This window comes from Ovis aries, chromosome 2, assembly GCF_016772045.2.
Source record: "Ovis aries strain OAR_USU_Benz2616 breed Rambouillet chromosome 2, ARS-UI_Ramb_v3.0, whole genome shotgun sequence".
Taxonomy (NCBI): Eukaryota; Metazoa; Chordata; class Mammalia; order Artiodactyla; family Bovidae; genus Ovis; species Ovis aries.
In genome coordinates, this window is record NC_056055.1 from 60,603,597 (window position 1) to 60,619,559 (window position 15,963).

Genomic DNA, 15,963 nt, shown 5'->3' on the forward strand with positions numbered 1-15,963 from the left:
AATCTCATTGTAACTAATACATAACAACTCTGATTGTGTGTGTGATTGTGTGTGTGTGTGTGTGTGTGTGTGTGTGTGTGTGCTATATAAATGTGTTTGAGGCTCCCTCTAAAATATCAGCTGGCTTCTCAAACAGAAGGGTTGGATTGTGTAAATAGGGACTGTGTAAGGTAAGTGGCTGACACTTGGAGAAGAACAACAAACAGGAAAATCACCTGTTACATGTTCCTGAGCTCTTGAAAGAAGAAAAAAATATTTTAGCAGCATTCTCAGTGTCCCATGTCCAGAAAATTGAGAAGGCTGAGTTAAAGTTGAACAGATCTCTTTACTAGAGAACATTACAGGTCTTTCAAATATTCATATGTGTTTTGTGACTTCATATAAGTTTTGAAAATCACTGCCTCCATTCATAACGAAGGAGGCTTTTTTCTTTTTTTAGAATATCTGTACACTATCTGTAAAAGGTTACTTCTGAACAGAGGGGTGTGGCATTTCAACGAGGACCTTGTTGGAGCAGGCAGCTTTCCCTCATGCTAACAGAGATGGAAATGGTGGTTCCTTACATGAGTGTCTTTCCATTGTAAATGATCTTCAACAGATCGTGGGTGGTACATACATCCAGGAGATCCTACAATGCATGCCCTATCACTGTAGGGCTTGTTTTACAAGTTAATGCTTGAAACTGGACTTGGCCAGGAAGAAATTGCTGGGCCTTTAAACAACTGACTTACATATTGAGTCCTTCATGCAAAACCCAGAAAGTGTGTGTTGGCTGCAATGGAGACACAGAGGTAGAGAAGAAGGAATGTTTTCAAATAACCCTTCCTGCCTGAGAGACGTTACTGAAGCGAACATGTTGACACAGAAATGGATGGAGGCAGAAAATTGGTCTAGAACCACTTCTCAGCCCTTCTCAGTTCCAATTTAGGTTCCAGTTCATTGAGGCTGTTGTGCCATTTGAGGGCACTGAAACAACAACTTGTCACGGAATACCTTTCCAAGAGTGCTGAACCTAAAAGCAATTCCCAAACAGTTTAGACAGAACACTTGGCTCACTGCCTCGGGTCCAGGAACTACAAAGGAGACTGGAGGCTGCCATCACATGAGGGGCAGCCTTGTTTCCACAACCTCAGCCAACTCTTAATTACTCACGGGGCAGTTATTTGACTGCTGGATTAGCAGACCCTACGTTTCTTCCCTTACACCCTTTCCTCTCCAACTTTGAAAATCATTCCACTGCTATCAATCATTTGAAAATCACATTTGGAATGAAAATTAAATGTAAACTAGTACCCAGAAGAACTATCCATAATTCACTACTCACAAAAGTGTCTTAAAGCCCAAATATAAACGGGCTTTGTCTCTCTGGCTAAATGGTTCCCACCCTGGTCTCTTCATTTTATGCAGGGCTGGAATGCTCATTAATTTCATGTGGACATAAAAGTTGAGGAGAGGAATTAAAATGCAGCCAAACATGATCACTGCGTTTTGCTAAAAGAGTTGATGAGGAGAGAAATAGACACTGATTGCTGTTGTTTCAACTAGCTGGGCAGTGACTTTTCTAATCCCACCCTTTTATTTTTATTCCAATTCAATACTTAATCTATTCCCTGTCTTTAGTACTGTGCTGTTTAAAAACCTTGTGTTGTCTGCATATAACAAAAGGTAACGTAGGTAGCAGATGAGATTCGTGTTGCAAAGAATATACTTGCGCAAACCAAGTGTCAAACCACTGGACACCGCTATAGAGATTCTAATTGTGTGGTTGTTTATCAGCTAAGAGGTCCAGTGCTCTGTCTGAATGTCTGTGCTCTGCCAACAGTGAAGAAAACAGACACATGTCGGCATTATTAGTGTGGATCAGATGTTAATAAAGCAAGGCCAGTGTGCTGAAAGCTGGACTAGATTAACTCCATGCCCGTGTCCATATCTCCTATTGCAGTGAAACCCTGTTCTGCCAATTTGACTTCATAATCATGTGCTCGCTGAAATGATATACGCATGCGGTGGCACAAATTATGTAGCCAGTTATTAAAACGGTGCCCCACAGCCCTATCCCTGTGAGCGGTTTTCAAATAAATTGCTTGGATGAAACCTGGTAGAAAGGACTGCCATTAAATGTAGTACATCCTTTTGAGGGTTACTTAACTCAGGAAATAACTCATATAATTACTGGAAGCTTTTTTCCTCCCCTTTCACTTAAAAGAGTCAGTCAAGGCATCAGGGCTATAAAAGAGTCAGTCAAGGTGTCAGGGCTACCACGTACTTCTATAATGTTATGGCAACTACATAATAAGACATTTTATAACTACTGACAGCTATGTGTTATCATATTATTATTTCCCAAATGTAAATGGATATTAATTTCAGAATTATCCACGACTTCCTAGATGGTCTTTGTGTTCACTACAGAATTAGACATTAATCGAATATTTTGGGAAGTGCTCTTTTTTCTTTTCTTTTTTTTTTTTTAGTGCTTCATCACAATTTAACATAAAGCTGATAGAATGCGTAAAGCACTCATTTGGCTCAGTTGAAACTGAACTTTTGATTTTCTTTAGATGTTTGCCTTTTGTAAGTTTTAAACAATTTGCTTATGAAATAGGGTATTTAAAACACCCTATTAAGTTTTTTGCTCTCTCCTAAATCATTTAAGAAACGTCGAGAGAAAGGTACTGGTTCTAGAAGTTTGGAATACCTGAAAACACGAGTTTCAAAATAAACTTTCAACATGTACACTATTACTAACTTACCAACCCCCAAAGGCATTCATCCTTGTGGGTACATGATAAGTACTTGTAAATAAGTACTCACTTAATCATCTTGAAGATTTATTCTTTAATAGTAGGCTTTATCTAAATATGGCTTCCCTGGTAGCTCAAAGGTTAAAGTGTTTGCCTGCAATGCGGGAGACCTGGGTTTGATCCCTGGGTCAGGAAGATCCCCTGGAGAAGGAAATGGCACCCCATTCCAGTGTTCTTGCCTGGAGAATCCCATGGATGGAGAAGCCTGGTGGGCTACAGTCCATGGGGTTGCAAAGAGTTGGACACAACTGAGCGTCTTCACTTTCACTTTTCACTCTATCTAAATATCTGGTTTACATTATAAATGCCTTTGTAAGTGACTTTCACAGCACCCAGCAGCATATTGCTCACAAGTCTTTTGGTGACATGAAAATAAGAAGAATGTGTTTGAAAAAGTTGGGTGATCTTTTAAATCGGTGCTATTTAAAAACGTGATCTGCAGACAGGTCAGGAAGCTTCAGCGTCACCTGTGAGCTTATGAGAAATGCAGATCCATGAGCCTCTCCCAGACCTTTAGAATCAGCCTCTGTGGGAGAAGGATCCAGTCATCTCTGTGTGATAGTCATTTGCAAGGTGTTTTGAAAAGTACTATGTGAATAAGGGTTAGCACTTACAAGTGCTTACTATACTGGGAGCTTACTGTATTATCTTATTTACTACTTGTAACAGACTTGTGAGGCAGATACAACTACGTCTGTTTTCTAGATGAAAAAAATCACTTTTCCAAAGTTGAACATAAAAACAGGTGACATCAAGATCACCCCAGCTCTAACTCCAAAGGCTGTACTGTCTTTTGAATAAAGAAAGAAGCTTTTTCTCATGGTGAGGCCTTGTGTAATGTGAAACTTCCACAGCAAAAGTGTAATTTTGGCAAGTCATACCTGCATTTATATAGCATGACTTTGCAAAATGTCAGTAGTCAGTCATTGAACATTTGGGCAGTGACAAAAATATTCAGGTAGAAACACAACAGTTAAACACAGTTAATTACAGAAACTATAGGTTGTACAGATGAGAAAGTATACCTTCTTTCCACTTAAGACCATAATTAGAACCAGAGATACACATCTGTAATCAAATTTAGAAAGAAAGGCAAAGTTTCAGCTTTCAGTCAGAGGCCAAAATCTAGAACAGAGAGCCAATATAGCTAAACTAAGTCTAAAACTCAATGAGTTGAAGAAAGTATGCGGGTATTTAGGGAAGAAAAAAAGCAAGGTTTTTACAATTGTGACAAATGCAGTTGAAGGAAGAATGTGATGGGACAGGCTTTCTGTTGGAAAATTTGTAGGCAGAAGTTGAACATGTGGTCATATAAGGGGTGGCATCTAAAGTTGCTTTAGGAATGGACTTGTGGACACAGCGGGGGAAGGAGAGGGCGGGATGAATTGAGAGAGGAGCACTGACATTCCTACGCTACCATGTGTAAGAGAGATAGCTAGTGGGGAGCAGCTGTAGAGCACACGGAGCCCAGCTCAGTGCCCTGCGATGGCCTAGAGGGGTGGGATAGGGTGGTGGGAAGGGGGCTCAAGGAGGAGGGCATATATGTATACACATGGCTGACTCACACTGTTGTACAGCAGAAATCAACACAACATTGTAAAGCAATTATCTTCCAATTAAAAATAAATTTAAAAAATAAAAAGAAGCTCAGTGCAACAATGATGAAATATAGTTGCTCTTGTATCTATCATAAAGGGATCTAAGCCCACCTAGGTTCCCCTACTCATGCCAGATCCCCACAGTCTCCCTAGAAGTAAAGCATTTGTGCTGATTATTTGGTTTGATTTTTTTGTTAGGCAGGGTGGACAGGCCAGGAGGAGGAGCAGAGGGTGGGAGGGCAGGAGGAAACAAAGGCAAGAGAAGGCACTAACTGTCCACTCTGGGATGGCTCTGTCAACCCACTAAATCCTCCATCTGACCTGCTAAGGGTGGTGCTGGGGCTTGCCTGCTGGGCTGATGGGGCACACAGCTCTAGTTGGACTAGCTGTGAAGGCTGCCGAGTGCCTTCCAGGGCTCAGCACCTGCAGATGCTCGGGTAAACCCTGCTTCCTGGAACAGCTGTTCTCCACAGGAGCTCTAGCAAGTGCCCAGCAGCCAGGATGGGGAGGCACTGAGGGGCTCCAGACGGCCCACAAGGGCAACATGTTCAGCGACTGCAAAAAAATCCATTCCTGAGGAATTTCCATGATGAAGGGCTGAGCAACACTGAAGACACTCCTTTCTGAAATGTCGAGGAAAATAAGGACTTTTGGAATGCTAACCATGGCCTCTTTGTTTTTTGAATTTACCGTTATGGATAGCAGTGTCTGGTCCCAAGACTAGGACACAGGTTTTGTGAATATCAAAATGAAGGTAATAAGGGAGGAGGGTTGCTGTCCCCTTAGCTTCCTTCCTAGCTTATTCTCCTCGTCTGCATGTCTAGTTAAGGGGAGATGCATATCATCATTAAGGGGAGATGCTACCAAGTGAGCCTTGGATTCTGAGTCTGAGCTGGACCTCAGTATCCTTCCTTCTCACAGAGGCCAATGCCCAGTCCACTGTCAAGAGTCGTGCCTCATGGACAAACAGGAGAGGTCAAATAGGGATGACTCAGCCACCAGAGCTCTAACTCTTCATCCCAGATGACCCCACGAGGAAAACTTTGTGTTTCAAGCCTTTGAGGATTCCTGTCTTTTAACTGCACAGTGTTCTTTGTTTTACATGGTCCTCCTCAGAAATACTGACTTCTCTGGAAGAAAGATGAATGTCTAATAGGGGAACTACTTATTGTCCCCAATAATAATCTCTGACACACAAATAAAATACTTAGGAATAAACTTGACCAAGGAGGTAAAAGACTTATATACTGAAAATTATAAAACATTAATAAAGGGAATTAAAGATGAGTCAAAGAAATAGAAAGATATCCCACCTTTTGGATTAGAAGAATTAATATTGTTAAAATGACCATATTCTCCAAAGCAATCTACAGGTTTTATACGGTCCCAATCAAATGGTGGCTCAGACAGTAAAGAATCTGCCCACAATGCAGGAGACCTGGGTTAGAACCCTGAGTTGGGACGATTCCCCTGGAGAATGGAATGGCTACCCACTCCAGTATTCTTGCCTGGAGAGTTGCATGGATAGAGGAGCTGGCGGCCTATAGTCCATGGGTATGCAAAGACTCAGACACAACTGAATGACTTCACTTTCTATCAAATTACCCATGATATTTTTTTCACAGAACCAGAACAAATAATCCTAAAATTTATATGGAATCATAAAAGGCCCTGAAATGCCAAAGAGAAAAAGAACAAGGCAGAAGGCATAACCCTTCCAGACTTCAGACAATACTACAAAACTACAGTAATCAAAACAGTGTAGTATGGGCACAAAAACAGACATATGTATCAACAGACTAGAATAGAGAGCCCAGAAAATAAACCCACACATCTACAGTCAATTAATCTTTGACAAAAGAGGCAAAAATATACAATGGAAAAAAAATCTCTTCAACAAGTGGGGTTGGAAAAGCTGGACAACTGCATGTAAAAATCAATGAAGTTATAACACACCCTCTCATCATACACAGAAATAAACTCAAAATGGCCTAAAGACTTAAACATAAGATGTGACATCATAAAATTCCTAGAAGAGAACATAGGCAAAACATTCTCTGACATAAACCATACCAATGTTTTCTTAGGTCAGTCTCCCATGGCAGTAGAAATAAAAATAAACAAATGGGACCTAGTCAAATTTACAAGCTTTTGCACAAGAAAGGAAACCATAAACAAAATGAAAAGACAACCTACAGAATGGGAGAAAATATTTGCAAATGATGTGACCAAAAGGGCTTAATTTCCAACATATGTTAACAGCTCATAAATTCAACAACAACAAAAAACAACCCAATTGAAAAATGGGTAGAAGACCTAAATAGACATTTCTCCAAAGAAGACATACAGATGGCCAACAGGCAGATGAAAAGATGCTTACCATCACTAATAGAGAAATGCGAAGCTGAACAACAATGAGGTTATCACCTCACATCACTCAGAGCGGCCATCATTAAAAAGTCTAAAATAAATGCTACAGAGTGTGTGGAGACAAGGGAACCCCCCTGCACTATCGGTGGGAATGCAAGTTCGTGCAGCCGCTGTGGAAAACAGTATGCAGGCTCCTGAAACTAAAAATACAATTACAATATGATCTAGCAATTCCATGCCTGGAAAAATCTACAGTTATATCCAGAAAAAGACTATAATTCAGAAAGATCATGCACATCCCTATGTTTGTAGCACCACTATCCACAGTTGCCAAGACATGGGAAAAACCTGTATGTCCATTGACAGATGAATGAGTCTAGAAGCTGTGGTACATATATACAGTGGAACCCCAGTCAGCCGTGAAGAAGAACAAAGTGATGTCATTTGCAGCAACATGGGTGGACCTAGAGATTATCATACTAAGTGAAGTTAAGTCACAAAGAGAAAGGCAGATTCCGTACGATATACTTATATGTGGAGTCTAAAATATGACAAAAATGAACCTATCTATGAAACAGAAATAGACATAGACTGCCCAGTGGAAAGGGGGATTTGGGATTAGCAGATGCAAACTATTACATATGGAATGGATAAATGACAAAGTCCCACTGTATAGCATAAGGAACTATATGCAATATCCTACGATAAAACATAATGGAAAAGAATATAGAAAAGAATGTGTACATACGTGTGTGTGTATATATAACTGAATCACTGTTGTGTACAGCAGAAATTAACACAACATTGTGAATCAACTACACTTCAATTAAAAAAAAAATTTTAAAAAATCTCTGACATACAAATTCCTTCTAAACCCTGACCTGGTCACCTTTTCCTTGAGGACAGGTATAGTGCCCAGGCCAGCAGGCCAACTTGAAGGCCACCAGGAGCAAAGCAGACCTTCCCCTCACCACCTGCCCATCCCTTGTTGATGCTTCTTGCCCTCAGATCCCAATCCTGGGAGTGTGCTTTGAAACAGGGCCAAGGTGAGAGGACACAGAGGCCTCTTTGCCAGGAGGTCAGAGCCTGGGAAGTTCTGAAGAGAGATTTCCTCTTATAAAATTAAAGTTTTGGAATATGCCAGAAGGAAAAAAATGCCAAAAGAAACCATCTTGCCTTAGCTATCTCAGTAGGAAGGATTCTACTAGTGTCAAGTACAAAAAGCATGGGGGAGCCAGGCCCTGGAAGGTGGCCAGACTGGTTTGGGGACCAAGTGCAGCTGTTTTACATTTAAAAGGTCAGATGTTCATAGCAGTGTTTTGGGGAACTGTGGGCAAATGAATTCATGACATCCTTTTACATCCCTTATCTCCAGTCTCCTCCCTCCACTCCGTTTTATCTGCCATTTTTGGAGGGTGGCTACTTATTTTCAGCACTGAGATGGAAGAGACAAAAGAGCAGCACTTAAAGAAATGCTCTGGACCAAGAAGATGTACTCTGCACGCAGACCTTATTCCCAGGGGGCCCCTGTGGGACAGACTAAAGGGAACCATAGGATGGGTCACCGAGCATCGGAAATGCCTGTTACTTTTCTTTGACACAAGTCAGGCAGCACTTTGGGGCTCAGCACTTTGCAAAGAGCAAAGCGGATGCCTGCTGTTGAAGAATTCACGAGGAACTGGAGCCAGTGACACTGTAATTCACCAAATGCCTGTCTTGGAATCTTTTGCTCCTCTGCTCACAAGTTTCCTCACTGAAGTCATTTCCAGGGAAGCCAACAAGAAATATTGAAATACGCAGAAGATCCCAGAAAGGCTGAAGGGACTGACTTTTCCAAGAAAACAACTGTGGGTGGACGGTTTTTCTACAATGGAGGGGGCTCCAGGGAGAAAAGTTACACATGTGTGAAGCCAACTTTTGTACTTCACTGGGGTCACCTGGATACTCCAAATTCAATGCACATGAACAGCAGTCAAGAAAAAAGAAATCAAGAACAAGGTCTTCCCCTGGCTTCGGTAACAACAGCTGGCATGATGTCCCTTAATCACAGAATTGTGCATCCAAAGGCCTCGCTTGCTGAAGAGAAGCCTCAGGCAGGTAGTAGCAAGACCTGGCAGCAGCTGCGATCCCTGACTGCACAGGGAGGAGGGTGTGTCCAGCGACTAGATACCAAAGCATCCTTCAGTTTCTCACAGCTGCATATACTGATCCTGGCAAAGTTTCACTTCATAGAATATGAAGCCCAGGTTACCTCATGCTCTAATGAAAGCTGTTAGGTTTTAGGGACTAACACAAGAAGACTTCCAAGAACAGAAATAAAATGCAATGAGAGACTCTAGAAATGTTCTCGCTTTCTCTTTTTCTTACTGTCCTACAGCAGATGAATTTGGAGATTTTGAAAAGCCACTGAGAGTTCCTCAGTCTCACTTTCGGCTCTGCAGGCCTGCACTGGACTTGGCCCCTCAGCTCGTCTGGGCTGTTGTCAGTGTCCTACCGGAGATCACCACTGCCGCGGACACCTGGCATGTGGACAGGTGGCCTTGTCGACATAAAAGTTTGACTTTCATTTGGACTGTATAGGCCTTTGACAGTAAGGTTTTTGCTCCTATTAAATGTTCCTCTTGAAGTAAAACATCAAATTAAAGAAACTTTTAGGCTTCTCACTGTGGTTTGTAGTTTGGAACCATAATGGGAATGGGGTGTATAAGAAAACCTGGCCTTTCCCCATCTGGTCCCACTTGCTGACAAGTATCCCCCACCCATGATCCCAACTACTCAAAAGCCAATGGAGCAAAAGACTTGTGCTAGAACATTCTGGCCTTTCAGCAGGATCCTGGAAATACAATTACCTGCTGGAGAAATGTTTGAAGGGAGTGGAGAGAATGGAAGAAGCTACAAAGAGAAAGTGAGTGTTCCCTTGGCCCATAAAGACTAAAGGGCCAACCTTTAAATAGTGGTTAGGAAACTAATGCCGGCCCTCAAACTAAATCCGGCCCTTGGCCTGTTTGTATAAATAAAGATTTATTGGAACACAGCCATGCACATTCATTTATGTTGTTTACAATGACTTTTGCACTCTAATGGCAGAATTGAGGAGTGGTAACAGACACATGACCTGCAAAGGTTGAAACATTTACTAACTGAATCTTTGTAGAAAAAAATATGCCAAAATCTTTTTTTAAAACAAATAGAATTTCCTTTAACTTTGGAAAGTGCTCAGGCAAGAGAATTCAGTTAATCTGCAACAAATGCCAGCAGACATTTAGGGGCCAAGAATACCATCTCAGAGGCCTAAAGAGTCAGTGTTCTGCATTTCTTTTATAGGATAAAGAACAACAGGTGGCCTTTAACTTTTCTGTGGCATCCTTTTAATATTACACACATCTTAAGTGTTACACTGTTTCATGCCAATAGATTCTAGGCAGCTCATTACTCTATTTATGTGTGGTCAGTGAGAGCTATGACCATCTCATCATGACAGCTACGTGGCACCCCTCACTGAAGTTCTTAGGGTAGTAAGAAATTAAAGAATAGCTGTATATTTTTAATTTTCTTTTTTTTTTTTAAAATCTACACCCAGGAGTGGAATTGCTAGGTCATATGGTAGTTCTATTTATAGTTTTTTGAAGACCTTCCATACTGTTTTCCAGTTGCTGCACCAATTGAGATTCCCACCAACAGTGTACAAGAACTTCTTTTACCCCACATCCTCGCCAACATTTGTTGTTTGTATTCTTTTTGATGATAGCAATTCTGACAGGTGTGAGGTGATAACTCATTGTGGTTTTGATTTGCATTTCTCCTGATGATTAGTGATGTTGAGCATCTTTTCACGTACCTGTTGGCCATCTACATTTCCTCTTTGGAAAAATGTCTGTTCAGTTCATCTGCCTATTTTTTAATCATGTTGTTATTCAAGAAGATAAGTAGACCCCAATGTGCATAGCAGATTATTTACAACAGCTGAGATATGGAAGCAACCTAAGTGTCCATTGAAAGATGAATGAATAAAGAAGCTGTGGTATAAGAGTGTGTGTGTGTGTGTCTGTGTGTGTGTGTATGTATACGTATATATTGGAGAAGGAAATGGCAACCCACTCCAATATTCTTGCCTGGAAAATTCCATGGACAGAGGAGTCTGGTGGGCTATAGTCCATGGGGTTGCAAAGAGTAAGGTACGATGGAGCACATATATGTATATATACATACATCTCTATATAGATACACACATACATACATATATGCATGGAATACTACTCAGGCATAAAAACAGTTTTTGTCATTTGCAGCAACATGGATGAACTTGGAGAGCATTATACTCAGTGAAATAAGTCAGAGAAAGACAAACACTGTATATCTTACATGTGGAATTTAAAACTACAATAAACTAGTGAATATAACAAACAAGTAGCAGACAGATATAGAGAAAAATTTAGTGGATGGGGTTGGGAGAGGTGATATACAGGTGGGGGAGTGGGAGGTACAAATTATTGGGTATAAGACAGGCTCATGGATGTATTGTAACCACACAGGGAATATAGTCCATATTTTGTAAAAACTGTTAATGGAAAGTAATATTTAAAAATTGTATACAAAATCATGATTTTATAATATTTGTACATGCACAATCTTCAACTTTGTAAAAAGTAAAAAAGAAAAGAAAAAGGAGAAGAACTGCTGATTCTTCATTCTTTTTCCAGCTTAATGAGCAGCTGAGTGCTCACTGATGGTCAGGGGCCATGACTGTACCTGTTGGCCAAAAGCTGGGACCTGGTTCCTGAGGGTGAGGTCAGGTAGATGGCCAGGTCTCCCCTCCTGGGGTGGGTGATGGTGATGCGCACGACTACATGCTCCAGGTAGTTGACGTGATGGTTGGGGTTGTCGGAGCAGCCCGAAGCTTTGTAGATGGAGCGCACTGCACTGTTGGGGCGAATTGTCCTGCAACAGAGAGAAGAAGTTTAAGCAAAGTGCACAGCAGAGCTCAACTGAGTGAACCTGCAGGCCTGGCAGGACTACATGATGTAAGATAAGCAGTGGGTGCCGCATGCTAAAGGACCAGTCCTGCGCACAAATGATTAGGTCGCTTAAAGGAGTAATCCTGCTTGGACTGTGAGAAAGATGTAAATGAGAGGAGTGGAGAATTTAAGGTGTCTTTGATCTTCATGAAGGTAGTGGATATCAATCTTGTTAAAACAGATTACTAGGCTCTGAAACTGGAGTTCCTGGGGTGGGTCACGAATGAGCATTTCCAGCAAGTTCTCCAGTAACAGTGACATTACTGAGCTATGGAATCCACTTTGTGTACCACCAGTATAGGGGACTTGGGGACTACTATGACCTTGGTTCAAATCCCTGGTCTACCATTTTCTTGCTCTATAAACTAAGAGCCCAGTTTTCCTCTTGCCTAGAAGTCCTGTCTTCTTCCCAAACTTCCTCCTGTACCTCTCTGCCGTCTGAAGACTGGGTTCCAGCCACACCAGCACTGGTTGAGTTCTGGGATAATTCAAGTTTCCCAGCTCAGGGACACTGCATATGCTACTCTGTGTCTAGTGCTTTTTTATTGCTGTTCCTACAGCTGACTCTTCTTCTTTCATGATCAAAGCTTAAATTTCACTCTCTAAGCCCATCATTGAACCATAGGAAAATCATGTTCCCTACCTTTCATTTTCTACCCTTTTAATTTCACTTATTATAACTTGTAATTATCTATTTATTGTATTATTTTGGTTTGACTTCCCCAATAGACTGTAAGCTCTATAAATGTGGAAGCATTTCTTATTCCTGTTTCTATCCCTAATATCTAGCCCCAATCTTTTTTCAATTTATATTGTATCAAAGGATAATTGCTTTAAAGAATTTTGCTTTTTTCTGTCAAACCTCAACATGAGTCAACCATAGATATACATAAATCTCCTCCCTTTGGAAACTCCCTTCCATCTCCCTCACCATCCCACCCATCTAGGTTGATACAGAGTCCGTGTTTGATTTCCTGAGCCATACAGCAAATTCCCGTTGGCTATCATTTTACATATGGTAATATGTAATATGTTACTCTTTCCATATATCTCACCCTCTCCTCCCCCTCCCCATGTCCATATGACTATTCTCTATGTCTCTTTCTCCAATATTTCCCTGTAAATATTTTCAGTACCATTTTTCTAGATTCTGTATATATGCGTTAGAATACAGTATCTGTCTTTCTCTTTCTGACTCATTTCACTCTGTATCATAGGTTCTAGGTTCATCCATTTCATTAGAACTGATTCAAATGCATTCCTTTTGATGGCTGAGTAATATTTCATTGTGTATATGTACCAGAACTTCTTTATCCATTCATCTGTCAATGGACATCTAGGTTGCTTCCATGTTCTAGCTATTGTAAATAGTGTTGCAATGAACAATGGTATATATGTGTCTCTTTCAATTGTGGTTTCCCCAGGGTATATGCCTAGGAATGGGATTGCTGGGTCAAATGGTGGTTTTATGCCTAGTTTTTAAAGGAATCTCCATATTGTCTTTCATAGTGGCTGTACCAATTTATATTCCTACCAACAGTGCAAGAGAGTTCCCTTTTCTCCACACCCTCTCCAGGATTTATTGTTTGTAGCCTTTTTGATGATTGCCATTCTGACCGGTATGAAGTGATATCTCATTGTAGTTTTGATTTGCATTTCTCTAATAATGAGCGATGTTGAGCATCTTTTCATGTGTTTGTTAGCCATCTGTATATCTTCTTTGGAGAAATGTCTGTCAGGTCTTTTTTTTCCCCCACTTTTTGATTGGGTTGTTTGTATTTCTGGTATTGAGTTGTATGAGCTGCTTGTATATTTTGGAAATTAATCCTTTGTCAGTTGTTTCATTTGCTATTATTTCCTCCCTTTCTGAAGATTGTCTTTTCACCTTGCTTATAGTTTCCTTTGCTGTGCAAAAGCTTTTAAGTTTAATCAGGTCCCACTTGTTTACTTTTGTTTTTATTTCCATTACTCTAGGAGGTGGGTCATAGAGGATCTTGCTTTTGATTTAGGTCATCGAGTATTCTACCTATGTTTTCCTCTAAGAGTTTTATAGTTTCTAGTTTTACATTTAGGTCTTTAATCCATTTTGAGTTTATCTTCATGTATGGTGTTAGCAAGTGTTCTAATTTCATTTTTTTACATGTAGTTGTCTAGTTTTCCCAATACCATTTATTGAAGAGGCTGTCTTTGCCCCCTTGTATATTCTTGCCTCCTTTGTCAAAAATAAGGTACCCATAAGTGCATGGGTTTATTTCTGGGCTTTCTATCTTGTTACATTGGTCTATATTTCTGTTTTTGTGCCAGTACCAAACTGTCTTGATGACTGTAGCTTTGTAGTATAATATGAAGTCAGAAAGGTTGATTCCTCCAGGTCCGTTTTTCTTTCTCAAGACTGCGTTGGCTATTTGGGATCTTTTGTGTTTCCATATGAATTGTGAAATTTTTTGTTCTAGTTCTGTGAAAAATGTCATTGGTAATTTGATAGGGGTCGCATTGAATCTGTAGATTGCATTTGGTAGCATAGTCATTTTCACAATATTGATTCTTCCTACCCAGGAACATGGAATATCTCTCCATCTGTTTATGTGGTCTTTGATTTCTTTCATTAGTGTTCTATAATTTTCTGTGTACAGTTCTTTTGTCTCCTTAGGTAAGTTTATTCCTAGATATTTAATTCTTTTTGTTGCAATGGTGAATGGTATTGATTCCTTAATTTCTCTTTCTGACTTTTCATTGTTAGTATAGAGAAATGCAAGTGATTTCTGTGTATTGATTTTGTATCCTGCAACTTTGCTAAATTCAATGATTAGCTCTAGTAATTTCCTGATACTATCTTTAGGGTTTTCTATGTAAAGTATTATGTCATCTGAAAACAGTTACGCCTTCATTTCCAACATGGATTCCATTTATTTCTTTTTCTTCTCTGATTGCTGTAGCTAGGACTTCCAGAACTATGTTGAATAATAGTGGTGAAAGTGGACACCTTTGTCTTGTTCCTGATCTTAGGGGGAATGCTTTCAGTTTTTCACCATTGAGAATAATGTTTTCTGTAGGCTTATCATATATGACCTTTACTGTGTTGAGGTAGGTTCCTTCTCTGCCCATTCTTTGAAGAGTTTTCATCATAAATGGGTGCTGAATTTTGTCAAAGGCTTTTTCAGCGTCTATTGAGATGATCATATGGTTTTTATCTTTCAATTTGTTAATATGGTGTATCACACTGAATGATTTGCATATATTGAAGAATCCTTGTATCCTGGAAATAAACCCAACTTGATCATGGTATATGAGCTTTTTGATATGTTGCTGAATTCTGTTTGCTAAAATTTTGTTGAGGATTTTTGTATCTATGTTCATCAGTGATACTGACCTGTAGTTTTCTTTTTTTGTGTTGTCTTTGTCTGGTTTTGGTATCAGGGTGATGGTGGCTGCGTAGAATGAGTTTGGAAGTGTTCCTTCCTCTGCAATGTTTGAAAGAGTTTTAGAAGGATAGGCATCATCTCTTCTGTAAATGTTTGATGGAATTCTCCTGTGAAGCCATCTGGTCCTGGGCTTTTGTTTTTTGGGAGTTTTTTGATCACAGCTTCAATTTCAGTGCTTGTAATTGGGTTGTTCATAATTTCTATTTCTTCCTGGTTCAGTAAGACTGAACCTTTCTAAGAATCTGTCCATTTCTTCCAGGTTATCTGTTTTATTGCCATATAGTTGTTCATAATAGTCTCATAATCCTTTGTATTTTTGCACTGTCTGTTGTAACCTCTCCTTTTTCATTCCTAATTTTGTGGATTTAATTCTTCTCTCTTTTTCTTGATGAGTCTGGCTAAAGGTTTGCCAATTTTGTTTATCTTCACAAAGAACCACATTTAATTTTAATAATCTTTACTATTGTTTCTTCTTCATTTATTTCTGCTTGGATCTTTATGATTTCTTTCCTTCTACTAATTTTGGGGTTTTAAAATTTTTCTTTTTCCAGTTGTTTTAGTTGTAAAGTTAGGTTGTCTACTTGATTTTTTTTTTTGTTTCCTGAGGTAGAACTGTATTGCTGTAAACTTCCCTCTTAGAACTGCTTTTGCTGCACCCTATAGGTTTTGAGTTGTCATCTTTTCATTGTCATTTGTTTCTAGAAATGTTTTGATTTCCTTTTGATTTCTTCAGTAACCTGTTGGTTATTTAGAA

The 15,963-nt window shown here is 39.8% G+C and overlaps 1 protein-coding gene across 6 annotated transcripts in view; it reads right to left on the reverse strand.

The window, feature by feature from the left end:
• The window catches only part of PCSK5 (proprotein convertase subtilisin/kexin type 5), a 507,422-nt gene that overhangs the window by 193,567 nt on the left and 297,892 nt on the right, over positions 1-15,963 (reverse strand). For all 6 annotated transcript variants that reach the window (XM_060409352.1, XM_042243336.2, XM_042243335.2 and 3 more), the window contains one exon: positions 11,522-11,710. In XM_060409352.1, coding sequence (XP_060265335.1) covers positions 11,522-11,710 — 189 coding nt within the window. The remainder of the gene's footprint in view (positions 1-11,521; positions 11,711-15,963) is intronic.